Source organism: Centruroides sculpturatus, unplaced genomic scaffold (assembly GCF_000671375.1).
Source record: "Centruroides sculpturatus isolate CEXI.00-Female unplaced genomic scaffold, Cexi_2.0 scaffold51, whole genome shotgun sequence".
Lineage (NCBI taxonomy): Eukaryota > Metazoa > Arthropoda > Arachnida > Scorpiones > Buthidae > Centruroides > Centruroides sculpturatus.
The window spans coordinates 1,013,102-1,029,537 of NW_019384329.1; the positions used below are offsets into that span (position 1 = coordinate 1,013,102).

General features: G+C 34.5%; 1 protein-coding gene across 1 annotated transcript in view; it reads right to left on the reverse strand.

Annotated features, from left to right (window-relative positions):
• Positions 1-16,436, reverse strand: part of LOC111629349 (eIF-2-alpha kinase activator GCN1-like) — a 29,163-nt gene that overhangs the window by 5,425 nt on the left and 7,302 nt on the right. The window contains exons 3-38 of the mRNA XM_023373243.1: positions 15,095-15,287; positions 14,914-15,022; positions 14,731-14,829; positions 14,510-14,644; positions 14,369-14,437; positions 13,803-13,911; positions 13,659-13,733; positions 13,436-13,564; positions 13,216-13,368; positions 13,041-13,138; positions 12,895-12,970; positions 12,670-12,822; positions 9,654-9,746; positions 8,765-8,834; positions 7,392-7,557; positions 7,138-7,318; positions 6,935-7,065; positions 6,510-6,688; positions 4,832-4,925; positions 4,611-4,733; positions 3,942-4,140; positions 3,511-3,851; positions 3,346-3,426; positions 3,135-3,278; positions 2,928-3,055; positions 2,659-2,848; positions 2,343-2,579; positions 2,079-2,273; positions 1,754-2,000; positions 1,571-1,692; positions 1,384-1,498; positions 1,127-1,306; positions 830-1,050; positions 683-751; positions 302-440; positions 33-229 (exon numbers count right to left, since the gene is read on the reverse strand). Of these exons, the coding sequence (XP_023229011.1) occupies positions 33-229; positions 302-440; positions 683-751; positions 830-1,050; positions 1,127-1,306; positions 1,384-1,498; positions 1,571-1,692; positions 1,754-2,000; positions 2,079-2,273; positions 2,343-2,579; positions 2,659-2,848; positions 2,928-3,055; positions 3,135-3,278; positions 3,346-3,426; positions 3,511-3,851; positions 3,942-4,140; positions 4,611-4,733; positions 4,832-4,925; positions 6,510-6,688; positions 6,935-7,065; positions 7,138-7,318; positions 7,392-7,557; positions 8,765-8,834; positions 9,654-9,746; positions 12,670-12,822; positions 12,895-12,970; positions 13,041-13,138; positions 13,216-13,368; positions 13,436-13,564; positions 13,659-13,733; positions 13,803-13,911; positions 14,369-14,437; positions 14,510-14,644; positions 14,731-14,829; positions 14,914-15,022; positions 15,095-15,287 (5,240 nt within the window). The remainder of the gene's footprint in view (positions 1-32; positions 230-301; positions 441-682; positions 752-829; positions 1,051-1,126; positions 1,307-1,383; positions 1,499-1,570; positions 1,693-1,753; positions 2,001-2,078; positions 2,274-2,342; positions 2,580-2,658; positions 2,849-2,927; positions 3,056-3,134; positions 3,279-3,345; positions 3,427-3,510; positions 3,852-3,941; positions 4,141-4,610; positions 4,734-4,831; positions 4,926-6,509; positions 6,689-6,934; positions 7,066-7,137; positions 7,319-7,391; positions 7,558-8,764; positions 8,835-9,653; positions 9,747-12,669; positions 12,823-12,894; positions 12,971-13,040; positions 13,139-13,215; positions 13,369-13,435; positions 13,565-13,658; positions 13,734-13,802; positions 13,912-14,368; positions 14,438-14,509; positions 14,645-14,730; positions 14,830-14,913; positions 15,023-15,094; positions 15,288-16,436) is intronic.

Genomic DNA, 16,436 nt, shown 5'->3' on the forward strand with positions numbered 1-16,436 from the left:
AAAAGTAAAAAGACATTTTAAAACTAAATTACCTTCAATATTGGAGTAATTATATGTCCAATGTAAGGCATAAATTCCTTATTGAACACCATAGGTAAATAAATAAACATCATGATGTAACCATCCTTAACGTGAGGAGCAATATCAGATCTTTCAGCTGTAGAAATTATTTCTGGCATAAGTTTGTTCAGTTTTTCCACGCCAAGTCCACCCATTACTTCACTTAGACCTGAAGCAATGCAATTTTATAGTTAATGTTTTAAAAAAATAACACGAAAGGCTAAATTTATTTACTTAATACCTTGAGCGGCACCAGATCGATCGACGGAACTTGCTTCAGAAGTAAGCGTCTGCATTAACCACGGGAGTAGATCTTCGAAGCTGTTTTCTCCCATTCCTTTAATCATTGCACCCAGTGCTCGAGCAGAGACACTTCTTACCTGTTATTTTATAGAAGGATTTTAATCTTAAGATGTTTTGCTTCTTACTACAAATATTTTTCTATTTATGCATGTTTTCTCATATGTATGAATTTAGTATAATGCCTGGAGCCAGTCTTGCTAATTGTGCTGCTGGCTTGAGCTTCACGGAGTCTGACTCAAAGCATTGCTAAATTCCTTGCACCAATTCTTACATTTAATCAACCATCATCCACAAGGATTCGTCTAAATTTTGGACTTACCTCTGGAACTGGATCCAATAACGATTGCTTGAGACCAGGAATGATGGTCGGTAAATACGGCGACAAATCCTAAAATGGAGTTTGTAATGTATAAACGTTTATCCGAGGTTTTATAAATGAATAAAGTTTTCATTTAAAGTAATTTACTTTTTGATCAGTTAACGAATACATGTTTCCGATAATCTGAGCTGCCATCTTACGGGTTTCCGTTGACCTATCTTGAAATGCCCTCTGTACGACTGGCATGATTAAAGCCAACGACGGTGCATCAATAAAATGAACGAATTTTGTATCTAGAAGAGTAGCTAGACAGGGTGACGTTTTCTTTGATGGATCTTGTAATGCATCCAACAATACAGGCACAATAGCTAAAATAAGTAAAAACAATTCACGTTTGTAGTGTATGATTACATAGTCACGAAACCTGGTTTTTGCAAAGATTACCTTGAATTTCGGGATTTCTAATCACGGATCCAATCTGACGGAGAGCCTGAGCACCAGCTTTCTGAACTTTCATGTGGGAGTCTGACAGCACTTCAATCAACTTAGGAACTATACTTGGCAAACAAGACGATAACTGTTTTGGTGCACAGAAAGCCATGGCCCCTAACAATTCTACAGATCCTGAAGTATTTTTCATAAGTAAGATTAAAAAGAACACAAAAAATTTATAATAAAACAATCACAAGTATTGTAATAACCTGCTTTTGTTCTCCACGAATCTTCTTCAAGTGCAGCTAAGAGAGAAGGAAGTACCAGTTTTACTCCATGCGCACTCAGTCGACTCATTACTGCTTTAGCGGTATCGTCGGTAGCCTATATCGCGGTATCATATAAGTAAATGAATGCAATGAAAATAAGAAAATTTATGTAATTTTTAATGGTTACCTCTCTGACATACTGGTTACCGTCACCAAAACACAGCAGGAGATGCGGCAAAACGTGCACGATGTAAGGCTCGAAAAGTCGGCCCAGCATGTTACATAACATTTCAAATGCAAACAGTGCACCTAAAAAAATAAATTTATGGTATTTTGTTGCCTGTGTAAACAATGCAAAATTATTACATACCTTCTCTATGCCTGTAATTCTTTTTATCTTGAATAGCATTTGTAAGTGTTTTCATAATATCTAATTGTTTCAGTGACATGATTCCTAAACCTTTTACTAAACCAGCTAAACCATAGGCAGCACCTTTCCTTTCTCCATAATTCTCTGAATCTAAAAGAAGATGTAGTAATTTGGTTACGAGTGGAGGAGCTCCATCTTTAATAGCGGGAACCAACGGCGGCAAACAGTTGGCCACAGCTTCTTGAACCTTAGGATAATAATTACAGGTTACGTAAATAATTAATTAAATCATGGGCTCTCGCGGTCAACAAAAACAAAAATTTACCTGTTGAGACGGCGTTGAGAGAGCCTCAATCAATTTTGCCACAATTGGTTTAACTTTCGGATCACTCTTATCTAAATGATGAGCGAGAGTTCCCATCAAAATCACAATTCCTTGTTTCACTGCATCGAAATTAGAAGAGTCAGGTGCTTTGTCTAGAAAGTCTTCAAACATCGGTAGGAGAATATTGATCGTTTCCTGCCAATTACAATGCAGTTACAATTAAATATAAATTTAGATCTTAATTTAAATACAGAATTCAATTACCTTGCCGTGATATTCCACGATGGCAACTGAAGCATCCAGCATATGTTTCCGCACTGTCGGATGCCGATCGCCAAGACTGTCGGAAACGAAAAAGGCCACCAAGCTCGACACCATGTCGGAGTCTAAAAGAGGAGCCATTTTGTTTAGAGCCATGGCAATTCCGACGCGAGGTACCCAGTTATCGGGAGGAGATTCCGAAATAACTCGTCCGAAACTATCTAATTTTGGAGGCGATTGCTGCGAGAGAGAGAAAGAAAATCTTTTTATATGTGAAAATATTTTGAAATAATGATATATTTAAACACTTTAAACATACTATTAAGTGTTCTTTATAAATTATAAGCAATTGATCAAGTGTTGGTTGCACCGAATCTTTATACTCTTTTAGAGCTTCAGCCAAGGCTTCTGCTGCTGAAGATTGTATTTCTGTTTCTGGATGAATGACATCATTAAGAAGATTAAGTGTCAGTTCAGGAATAGGATGGAAATTTACTTCTTCCCATAAACTATTTAATTAACATTTTATATAAGAATATAATTATATTAAATTTTTCTAAAAATTTAAATGTAAGAAAGATGTCTTGCCTATTTGCTAATTCGCTATTTTCTTCGTTAGGATCGAATCGTGCAACCCATATCCGCTGAATGAGAATTACGGCATTTTCTTTTTCGAATTCCAAAGACGGATAAACTCGTTGAAGCACCGCGAGAGCCTAGGGCGCGTAAAAATAAATTTCAGTTTAATGACGAATGATATTATTACAACGCAAGAAACAAATGAAAAGAAAATACCTTGAGCGCAGTTTTCCGGACCAATTCGTTCATTGACAAGAGAGCATTTAGTAGAATTTGAATTTCTGAAATCGATGCTTTTGCGCAACCATTCAGACCACTTCCCGAGCCAGCCACGTCCAAAACTGCTTTACAAGCAAATTGCTAAAATGCAGAATTAAATAAACTTTCTACCTTTCTATCTATACAAATTTACTCGTAAACAACTCACCTGTACGTAACCCGATGTATTCGCTATTACTTGCATCAGAACTTCCAACATTTGTTTACGAGGTAGATAAATAGGGCTTTGCTTAAATTAAATTTTTGTACGTAAACATAGAGAATATACCTTATGCAAACAATTTATTACAAGAGAATTAATCCATTTACTCACTTGAACGACTTGATTTTTATCGGCAGAACCGTGATCTCTCATTTTTCCATGTTCGCTAATGATATTGAGCGTCTTAATTATTACTTCTTCTGGAAGATCAGAACTGTTAAGAATCCAGCGCAACAGAGGAAAGTAATATGCAAAAGCGAGTGCAGATAATCTTTGAAAACGAATATTTGAGAGATGTTCATCGTATTCAGAATCAGAGGGTTGACATGTCAAAGAATGCAGAAAATTAATTATTTTCGTAACCGCGACTTCCAAATCGATCTCTTCCCATTCGGTATCAATTGGGCAGGCGGGTTTAATTACGCGCAGTATAATGTAAGCCAACGGCAAACCTGTAGACGAATATTTATTTTTATGTGATTAGAGTTACAAATTAGATTTTAGACTTAAATAACATATATATATATATGTACTGTACATACTCCAATCTTCTAGTTCTTCATTAATTGCACATTTTCTGAGTTCTAAAAAGACTTTTGTGACTAAAGGAGCGCAGAGTGGTGACGGCATGACCGAGATAAGAAGTTCAACCAGACTAGTCACGTGCACTGCCAAAGCCAATGCTTTCCCTTCGATAGCAGCATGGAGTAAACTTATGGCATGCTTCAGTTGATTATCTAACTGAGAATAATGTTACACTATTATTACTTTATCAAAAAGTATTTTAAAAAATAAAGAGTAATAATACATTATAGTAAATCATTGCTTTTATAACCTCATACTGTCATATTTCCCATGTCATTAATTGGAATTGAGTTCTCAGAAGTATGCTTGTAACAAGCCATTCTTTCACACTACAAGAACTCGTATCGACATCCAAATTACACGATAGAACACAAATCTACTGCTACAAATATCTTTACAGGGGGTGAGACCACCCTAGATCTTAAATAATATAATGAAGATCAAAAAAAGATATGCCAGTTCATACAGTTGTAAAACATAGAACGACTATATATTTTTATACTGAACAGTACAAACAAAAACACTTAATAAAAAAGATAACGGAAACAAATACACAAAAAAGAAAATTATTGTAATAAATATTTAATTTGTGCACCATAATTCAATACAAATTACTTCAAAAATACCTCTTTTATCCTCGAACGAATGATCGATTCTTTCTCGAGCTGGATCTTTTTAGCTTCTAGTTGTTTTTTAGTAAGTTCGGGTTCTTTCAACAAACCTTTCGCCCTCTTCTTCTCTTCTAGTTCCTATTGTAATGTATGTAAATCTTTTAAAGATACTTCTTTGCTTACAATTTTACTAGTTATAAAAATTTATGAAAAGAAACTCGGAAATGCCGACTTGCCTTCCTAAGTTCAAGTTCTTCCAATTGTTCTTTGTAGGAATATAATTTGCTCTCTCTCTTAATATTTTTGTCGATGTTAATTGTGTCTTTCAAACTAAAAAGAAAGTAAACTTATTTATTATTTCTTTAAAAATTAACTAACTTTTATGCAATAATTTTGATTACAAATAAAAGTGTTTAGTGTGTAATTCATATACGGCATATACATGCATATATAAATTTGTATACGTTATGTGTCGCTATTAATTAATTAATTAATTTTGGGGCATAGATTGGACTGATAATACATCTGCATGGTAAATGGAAGCAGCAGGTCTGAAACCTCACTAATCCAAACCCCAACAGTCTGAAATTCTGGCTAAAACGAACAACCAAATAAGAAATAATTCAAGAATCTCTCTTTGAACAAAATACGTGGCCACTGTGCTTACCCTGTGCCACTCAGAATAGCGAGGTTGCGGCCAAAGTCGTAGTCTCTAAAACGTGAACGTCAAGTGCCGCTTACAAGATAGCAGCGCTCGACATTTGCGCTTTAGAGACGACAACTTCGGCCACAACCTTGCTATTATGCGGCGTGTACAAACCACAAAAATAAATTTAACATTTGTTATTGAGATAAAGCAAAACCATTCACCTATCTCTCCTTCCTTTACAGTCATATACTCACTCACAGAAAGAGGTAAAAACCTCACTACGTATGTAAACCAATGTGGAGGTTTTGAACCATTATATTACATCAGTCACCTTAACTCAATCCAATTACAGTATATGGAAAAACCTGTCAGTAACAAAAATGTACGTGAGAAATAGGAATTTCAAATCACCCGAAACACACTAATCTGAACAGATTCGGGTCCCAATCAGCAAGATTCTACTGTATTTAATAAAATAAATAATATATTTTAGAATATTATCTCTAACTTTCTGCTATCGGTAACGTATTCACTGTTTACTTATGCACTGAACTCAGTTATTAAACCATCTACTGAACTAATAGCTTGTTTGATCTGTAACAAAGATAATATTATTAAGTAGCATCACTTGATGTTTGTTTATTCTTTTACAAGCAAAATGTGGTACTGAATAAGGAAGAACAAATTCAAGTTATTCATGAAGTTGCCTGTTAACATGCTCATCCGGATTTCTACCAATTGTAAATGGCAGTATGTTATTTCGCGACTTTACGGCAACTATGGATTACTAACATCGAAAAACCCGTCTTACTCGGTGCCACGCTTTTCCTATAAAATAAACAAAGATCAACATAATATGGTTCCAGACTTATGGGATGATGTTTTCCTTTTAAGCACTTGAAGATATTTAGTACATTATACACATATCATCATTAATCATGGTTTGTTTTATATCAATAATTATCAGGGCTGTGGAGTCAGAGTCGTGGAGTTTTGGTGTTTTAGTCGGAGTCGGATGGTAATGAAAAGTCAAAGTTGGTAGATTTTTACGCGACTCCACAGCCCTGATAATTATTCTATTATTAATAAATAGGAGCACAAGACACTATGTAATTTTTGATTTTCCTTAAAACAAGATGATATTATTAACAATTGACCTGTATAATATCCACATATTTTCTATTAACTATGTTTAAAATATTATCTTGAATTATACGGAAAATATTTAACGTGTTGATATATAATTGAAAAAGCAAGGAACCTACTTTTCAATGACACTATTGTCATACAGTTGACCATCCGGAGTTAAAAATATATTATACTCTTCTTTGGTTAGTTGAACGAGAGCCGGATTACCCAATAGATGCGTGACTTCTCTTACGACGATAGGAACATAATCTCCGGGAGCGACATTAACCAGCGTAGTCACGGCATTTTCCATTGGCTATTTATCAAACATAAAAAACGCGTTAAAAAATTTTATATCATACTTCAATGTAACAGAGTTTACATATATAAAACTAATAGGAAAAAAGGGCCCATTTCTCTTGCTTGGCTGCTCCCATTGCAGGCTCACAATTGAATTGACAATGGGTGAAGAAAAAAGGCCCTTTCAGTATGTTTTTATGGTGTCTCTCTCTTGGCAATTAAATTGCAAATTCAAAATAACAGTCAACAGTTATACACTCACCACAGTAAATGGACTACTTTTAATTACTAATGAAGTAATCTTCTCCTTTTCTGTTCTCAGAAATATGGTAGGCTCTCTTTTGAGTTTTCTCAGTAATTTTAACCATATGCTCTTGTTAGATTGCACATTTCCTGTCAAAAAATGTCACAATGTTTACATTAAAGTATATTTTTACATATAAAATCTGCTTTAATTCTACTTACCGAGCGCAGGTAGATGAGAAGGTAGTAAAGTCGCTATTCCTAACTGATGGGCGTCTAACGGGTCCAAATTTGATATCGAACAAAGCGTTACTAAACATTCTAATAACACGTGAGAAGTTACAAGTGGAACGTTTTCCGTAGCGTTGTCCGACTCCTTGTTTTCTTTATCCGAATCAGAGTTCTTCTCGTGAAAATGAATTGAATAAACTTAGATTTTGAAAATATTTAAATGTAAGGGATTAGCGTTTTCTCACCTGTATTCTGAGATTCTCTGCATAAGCACTGAACTCTTGTAATAGTAAACAGGCCAGTTTAGCCCCTCCTAGTGAAGAGATCAATTTGCGAGTCGTGACCTGAGCCTCTCTCCGCAGTTTCAGAGACGGACGAGTTAGAATATATATTATCGCTCTCTTAAACGGCCTTTGAGAAATAAGCAAAGAATAAAATTAAAAATAAACAAATGGTGTTTAAATATTACATAATTTTGTATAACAGTTTGCATTTATTTTAAATATATAAATGTCACTAAGCCTGATGTATTAATAATAAACCAAATGATCACAGAAATTAACCTATTATCAACACGTTAACCGCTGTCCGCTATTGGCAGTCGTACTAATTAGGGCTATACGGAGCCATTCGACCGCCTGGCGTCGCTATAACTGATGTAGTTTCACTCAAGGTTAAATTATCCAGGCTTCATAAGACGTTTACATTCTAGTGGTGGCCTCTCACGCACATCTATAAAGTTGGCTCCGACCACTGGCGGTCGAATGGCTCTGAATGACCTTAACTACTATGACTGCCGGCACATCGGATGGAGGTTAACGTGTTAATAATTACTAATACTAACAAAAAATAACTCGATTAATCATAGAAATTGTTTGGTTTATCGTTCATTTTAAATTTTTATATAAATAAATATACATGTTGCTATGACGGATATCCAATAAGATTATAATGAAACAATTTGTAGCTGCCCTTACTTTTTTAAGTTTAGATACATCATAACTACTTCTCATTGTGTCACGTACGGCCTAAATGAATAGTAGACTATACCTGTGTCTACAGAATACGTCATAGGCTTGACAATACTTTACAATTAACCAAACAAATGTCAAATTAAAATAAAAATTAACTAAAATATTAAAATTATATATTTTGTAAGGTTGTTTGATGATAAATGACGATGAGGTGCAATCTTTGCTTGTCTCGACGACAGGATTTGCAACTCATCAACCTATGCAAGCAAGTGCGGAATGACATCTCTTATCAAACCATCTGTAGTATTTTACGAGGATCTGTTTTACACTGCTAATGCACTCCAAAGACAGCTAAAGTGGAATTTTAACAATTTAAAGGGGAAATAGGAGATGCAAAATAAAGGTCGACTTTACCGTAGTCTTCCTGAGACTACATTAGCCAATCCTGAAGTGTGAAAGCCGAGGAATTTCGAAGACATTCTTACTCTAATTTAGTGTTTCTTCCAAACTTGTAAATTTTAACTATAATTATTGTCTTGGAGTTTTAATCGACAGTAAAAATCAATACACTTTTGCCTCATTTGAACAACTGGTAACATCGTTACTAAAACTGCTTACTCAAACAAATAAAACTGAAACATTACCTTTTAGTGATTGGAAATTCGGGATGATCCAGAACCAATCGTTCGATCATCATCAGGACATACGATAAAGCTAAAAGTGAAAAGAATAAATTTTAAATAATAAACGAAACACTTTCGGTTAAGATATTTTAACATTCTAATTATTTAGTAGTTTCCGATAATCCGTCATTCCACTTTCAGGAGAAATCTCTATACTATAGGGTATTCTTAGAAGAACGGCAGGATTTCGCAGACACCTAATTGTCAAATTTTGATGACAAAATGTAACACGTACATAGATCCATCACTTGGCGGTCCGAGCTTCATCCAGTATAGGGTAATCATGTCATTTCTCTTTATGCCTGCTTGGGAGTGCTGCAGTTATGGACAACCACCTCTTCCAGTGGCCGAGACCTAATTCCACGAGACTTTTTTCTTTGGGTATACATAAAAGACACAGTTTACATACCCAAATATTATAATTTCTCTGGGGCCTACTGGTGGCCTAATGGATAAAACCAACAAACAATGATAGTCGGTTGTGGGTTTATGCCCAATCAACGGGGAGACGGTGTAGTTATCTGGATTTTCTTTGTGTCTAACACCTAAATAAGGTCCAGTTTCCCAAAGAAAGTCCTCCGGGAGGCATCCTCCACCGGCAGATTCCCAACTTGCATTATCGTATCCCATCAACTACCTTACCAGAACACTTCATGTAATGCATGTCACACTCGGACAGCTAGTTACGTCATTTCGAACCGAGACACGCAATGAAGATAAGAAATACAGAAAATACGTGTGGAAAATCCCACCATTCTTTTATGGATACCCCATATATAGAAGTTGATAGCATCGTATGACATTCGATTACTGAAAATAACTAAGAAAGAAAATACGGAAACCTGCTCACCTTCGTCGCTTGCAGACATCAAAAACTTTTCGGATAAAAATTGATGCTTTTCAATATCGACTAACATGTTTATCACATTTTTTAATTTATTCTCTGAAAAAATGAAATTTCAAATACATACTACAATTAACAAACATTTAATTACTAAACAGATTGCTTAATTATATTTAGAACTGAATGAGAATTTAATTACAATTGTTCTAAAAAATACCGCACTACAGTCGACCCCCCTATAATTACGGTCCCTATAATTACAATTCCTATAAAACTATGAAAAAATTGCTACCGGTATCCGTAAAAAATAGTAAAAGTTCCCTATAAACACCTCAAACGTCATCGGGCAGCCGAACTACTTTCCCGCCGTCCGTAGCACCACGCTACGGAGAGATTTCTATCGTCTGGACAGTATTATATAAATTATATATAAATTAGGTACTGTACATATAATTATATATTAATTATATATAAATTAGGTACTGTATATATAATTATATATTAACTTATTGTAACTTTGTTATAATTAAATATATAATTTCCGCCGTCTAGCGTGGCGCCACGCTACGGAGATTTTTACGCTAACTATCGTCTGTCAGTATGTAAATTAGGTACCGTAAGTCTAATACAGTACTGTAATTTTATACATTTCTTGTGAAAGAAACATTTCTTATTCAACGGCGATTAAAATTATTTATATTAATGATGTCTCCGAAGTTCTACGAAGTTTTCACAGAAAAATAAGTTGTTAGAAATCGGCCGCTCTTTGCTGAGCTGTTCCGCGACGAAAACAATGTTGAGCAATGGCAATGTCGAATGGTGACACTCGGTAAGTAATCCTACAATTTTTTGTTTATAGCGTAGTTTATACGGATTATTCCCAAAAAATATATACGTATTTTGGAAATGTTGAGTCGGATTAGTCTAGAATCGATTAATTTTATGGAAGAAAATCTTTCAAACAGCCGTAGTCCGTAAACTTGACACGTGTCGGGTTGTGATTGGAAGGATTCGTAAGAAATCGGATTCCTAGAGAATGGAACGTATCTCTATCTTATAGGGGGGTCGACTGTACATTAACCAAAGCAAGTTTCTTGATATTTAACAAATCTAATTGTATGTAGGCATTTCAAATGCTGCTATATAGATACGCATAGAAAGTATAATTTATTTTGAAGTAAAACTAACTTTTTATATCTAATTAAAGAGAAATAAAATGCTTCATAGATTCATAAAGCTTGTAGATGATTCTTTTGTCTTAAACTGTGTTGGAATAATCAGTTAACAAGCTGCGGAAAAGGCCATAAATCATGGCCTTTCCACTAGTGCGATCCAATAACATATAGCACATATTTAATTTTGTAGTCATGAATTTTAAGTTATGAGGGCACGCTTTCCGTTCCTTTTTCGATAAAGGCATCGACATAAATTCAATTTATGTATATTTTTGGTAAATGTATGTACTTAAAACACACGAAACACACAATCTTAGAATTACGGAAAGCTTCCCAACTCTGAACTAAACAAATGGTGTCATTATGGCAATACAAAATGGAGAAACAAGGAAAAAATACCTGTAGTGATTGACTGATAAACAGCCACTAACTTAGTCTATTAATAGTACATTTTCTTCACTTTATCTAACGTACAGTTTGCAAGCTACATTACGAGTGTAATTATTCTGCCGTAGCTTTAAAGTAAAGCATTAAACTAACAACTTAAAAAAAATATTTATGCAGAAAATCTCAAGACGACATCAAAATAAAACATGCAAAACCAATAATATTAATTTTTTGACTTATTTTAATCTTCAAAACTATAAATGAACCATTTCTGGACACCAAAAAGTCCACTAATCAGCGCGTTAAAAATAAGCCATTCGCGGTGCCGACAACAACTTCAATTTTATTTCTATTAATCAACACATCGTATCAAATTTATGATTCTATGTGTTATCCCGTGACGATGCTACATGCTTAAATTAAATCAGTCTTTTAATTTAAAACATTTTTTACATAATTTATTTGTTTAGTGTCGTGTGGCAAATTATTCAATAGGTTTATTTAATTTAAATTTTCCAAACTACATAATAAAAGTAATTATTAATTTGTTCGTAAATTGTCGTTTTAGTACTGTACTGCTTCTTGTTCGCTGTATTTAGGATCTTTGGAAATAAGAATAGAATTGCTATGGAGAACTTACACTGTTGATTGGTTATGTAGACATTATTATATAAAAAGGAAATGCATTTTGGGCTATTCAATTCTCTTTGGTCCTTATTATTATAGTGTTCCTGTATGATAAATTCTCTATAGTAATTGAGAACATAAGGGAAATTTGAATAAGCAAATTTATTAATAATTTCGGAGTGATGTTTAAAGCCGTGCCATTTTAAAAATCTTTTTAACACATTGACTGCTGTCTGACGCGCCGGCAGTTGTGCTGGTTAGGGCCGCGCAGAGCCATTCGAATGCCCGACGTCACTATAATCTATATAGTTTCAGTCAAGATTAAATTATCCTGGCTTCGTAAGATGTTCTTTTACATCTAATGGTGGCCTCTCGCGCACATCTATAAAGTTGGCTCTGACATCTGGCAGTCGTATGGCTGTTTGCAGGCCTGATTGGTACGACCGCTGGCGTGTTGGATGGCGATTAACGTGTTAATGATAATTCTCTAACAACTTATCAAAGATTGACAAATTTATGCCATTTCCAAGTAACACGGCAATGACAATTTTAAGCCATTCAATTGATACTAGAGTTAAACATTACCAAATAAACTGCAAAAATGTCGATGTAGATGTAGGTTAATGTAAACAATTAGCAGTTATTTATTGCCATGCAAATTCTGAAATGACTCGTTTAATCGTACATGTCACAATATTGAGTGCGTCGCCCAATACAGCTGGATAAAATGTTTAAAACTTAAATAAACAGTCATAAAAGTTTACATACAGTAGTCCGCTTGTCCACAGTGAACTGTAGATCATTAAAATTAAGTATAAATAGAAAATATTTACCGGCCTCGACGTCGGCGCTCCATAAACGCAACAGGAGACAAGCGCTACTCAAACCTTCTATGACTAGAGATAATTGAGATGGATGCGCGATTGCTTTTTCTACCGTTTTTATGAGCAGAGAGACAAATTCCATGGCTTGTAGCAATGTGTTACCTGAAATAGTAATATTAATGTATCTATCTAAAGCAAAAACTTTGCAGACATGAAAAAACTGAATAATCTTACCATGAAATGCTGCAATCATGCATTGAATGTATGCATTTCTAACAGGTGATGTTGATGTTTTCAAGCTGATACCAGTCTAGAAATTTGAGAAAATTCTTAATTTCTTCTTCTAACAATTGAATATTTATATCAAATTTATAAATTACCTTAAACCAAGCTGTAAGCCCGTCAGGTATTCTAACCGTAAATTTAGCGCACCACAAAGACAGCATTTTTAACGTGTGAACCAATGTTCCTTCGTGTACTATAAGTACAAAATTATAAGTAAATAATACATTCATCGTAATACATATTTTTATGTTTTGAATTTATCATGATTACCTTCTTGTTTTAATATGAGAATAAAGTTTTCTGACACCGTTTCGCTAAGAGCCTGTACGGACAAACTACCGTTTACCATGTGATAACTCAGGCTGCCGATGCCGCTCAATATGCCAATTCTTTGCGTAGTTACAGTCAATTTACCTTCCGAACCTAAAAAAGTGATGTTAAATAAAGAAAAATCCCTTTGTTTAGGTCCAGTAAATGCATTTAATTTTACCATTTAAGATGCCAAATAAATGTTTTAGAAGTTCTTCTAAGGGAGAGGAGCTGCTACACTGCTGGGCTAGATTCTTACAGGCTATTATCGCTTCTTCACGGCAAATGTCATCCTTCGAATACAAGTGAGCTGTAGGATAAAATGCCCAAAATTTTATCAAGTTTAAAATTATTAAAGAATTAATTTTATTTAATATTTTGAATTTAAAGAAAATTCGACTCACTCCCTAGACTTTTTCCAATGTCTACCGCATACTGACTTAAATCCAGAGATACGCCAGTCAGAATAAAGCCGACAGCTGCAATGTAAATATATGCATGTAATTAAACGTCCCGATGCACAAAAATACCCGATCTTAAACACTTACTTTCTAAGATAATTTCGGGATTACGCAGCATGGATTTCTGGAGAGCTGGGAGAAACGTTTGCTGAAAGATTTCGTGTGTCACTTGCCTTAATATCGGCTGACAGTTTTCCTACAAACAGAAAATGGTTTATTAATGCATTAGCACAGAAAACATTGCTTTGAAATCATAACCGAATCACTCGTTTGTCTAAAAATACGATTTTATAATAAATTTCTATATCGGTTTTCAATGTGCGCAAAACATTTTCACATTGTTCGGTGCATTTCCCTTCAATCTCCAAGTATTTTCGTACAAGACAAGGGGTATTCGTTAATTGTACTTACAGTTTTTGAGCTAATTTTGACCCCCCCCACTGTAAACACGTGTTTTTGGCGTCAACATCTCTTCGAATAACGTCAAATGTTCCGCCAAATACAAAGAATCATATGTCATGTGAAAGTGTCTAGAATTTGAAGGAATCTTCAGCACATTCTTTGAAAATATGTTTCAAGAATCATGCAGAAGACATGTGAAATAACAGTGGAAGAACTCACAAACAGTAAGATTTAAAATCAATGCAACTTACTAGTACGTATGGAGGTGGTTTCACCTTGCTACCAAGCATAACTTTAACAAACTGATCCACAAAATCGTTCTGAAAAAAATAAAAAATGAATGAAATTTAAGGAGGAAGTTAGAAGCAATAATATAGAAGAATGAAATCTACCTTTGATTTTCCTAAAATTTCGTTAAATTTTGCTTCTGATAAATACTTGACGAAAAAACTCCAAAGGATTACGGTCGCGTATGATGGCTCCAGTTTCAAAATAATGGTACTGTAAGTTTTGGAAATCTCGCTGCTCTAAAATTATATTTACAATAGCTTGATTCGTACAGTGATTTATGGAAACAATGTTTACAGAAAATTAATTTTAAGTGAAAAAGTACCTGCTTCCATAACAGAGAAAGCTTCTTTAATGCTTTCTGATTTAATATGTTGCATCTTGCTCCTACTACAGATGTTAACAGCAACGATTGACTCTCAACCTGTTTACAAAATAATGTGTAAATGCTCAGATTTTCTACATAACAAGGAATTTCCTATCTATTTTTGTGTGTGAATTTACTCACGAGTTGCCGCTTGTCTTCTTCCGAAGATTTGTTCTTCTCGTTAAGGATAACTTCGGCTATGAGGCAAGTCCAATTTAGTGCAGTCAAACACGTTCTAGCGGTCGACTTCCTACGGGGAGATATTTAGAAATTAAAAGAACATTTTAGGAATGCTACATAAAAGCGAAAATGGCCGACTTACGTTGCGTTGACGTTCTTATACTGGTAGGCAACGTCGTGTAAGACTTTGATAAGGCAACGATGAGAGACCGATTGGTATTTGATAAGCGTTTTGGTGTAAGCCTCGACCAAGTGACGCGACTTACTGTCATTGTATCTCAATAACGTCAACTGGAGAACCCTGCAGATACCTTTGATCACGTGATCGGGAAGATCTGAGAAAGGAATACTAGATGTTATTAAGTTGTGCTACCTCAATACATTTAATTTAACACATAAATATGAGTTCATTAGACACTTTCATTGTGTCTTCTAATAGATTTTTACTAATTTTATCCTAATAACAGCTAACTTTAATAACATCACACATGCAGAACAGCTATAGAAGAGAAGATGCAGATGAATGTACGACAGTGAGAGAAAGACTTTATATTTTATTCGATACCTTATCATTTATCCTTCCTTATCTATTGAAACGAACTTTATTTAAATGACTAAAGCGCTATTTATGTAACATTTTTCAACACATTTTTCTAATTTGATAATTAAGAGCTTTTCGTACACGGTCGAAAATATTCATTTTTTGTTTATAACTCGCCCAACGGACGTATGAAATGATTTCTCTAAACTAATTTACTCCTCCCCGGACATAAGACATCTAGGTATCCCGCTTGGACACCGTCAATATGCAAACTTATCTCTCGTGCAACGCGTACTAAATTAGGCCGGAGTTTACGTGCAAGACACCGGACTTTGAGCAGCGGCATGTTTTGTAATCCGGCTACTTAATACAGTCCATAAATTTAGCTTTACATGAAGCAAAGTGACAATACTATACTGCAAAATATGCAACCAATAAATATTTAAGCGTAGATCAAACTATTGTTTCATAATTTCTGTGTAGGTAGAATATGTTTCTTCCAATTCTACCAAATATTCAATGCAACTTTACTGTAAAATACAGTGTTACATACAGTTTATAAAAGAATTAACTACGTTTGTTGAATGTTTGTTTAATCCTACGTTACATACTTAACAGCGTCAACCCCCTAATACACAAATAGAAAAAAAGCTCAAACTTTTTTGCATTTCTTGATGTTTGAAGGTCGTCCAAGTCCAAAAATGTAAAAATCTAAGATTGTTTTTTTTTTTTGCCAATTTCCATACTTTTCCTCTGTTATATATAGCAGACGGGAAAGTAATAAACAGGATAAGTGTATTCTGGAAGTGAAGATGTCAGAACGCACTTATATATATATTTTTAATGGGTTTACATGCATCATTTCCATCTAGATTTCAACCTTTTTCTTCAAAAGAAGTTATGTTTTAATTACGGGCGTGTGCCACATAGCAACAGGAATGAG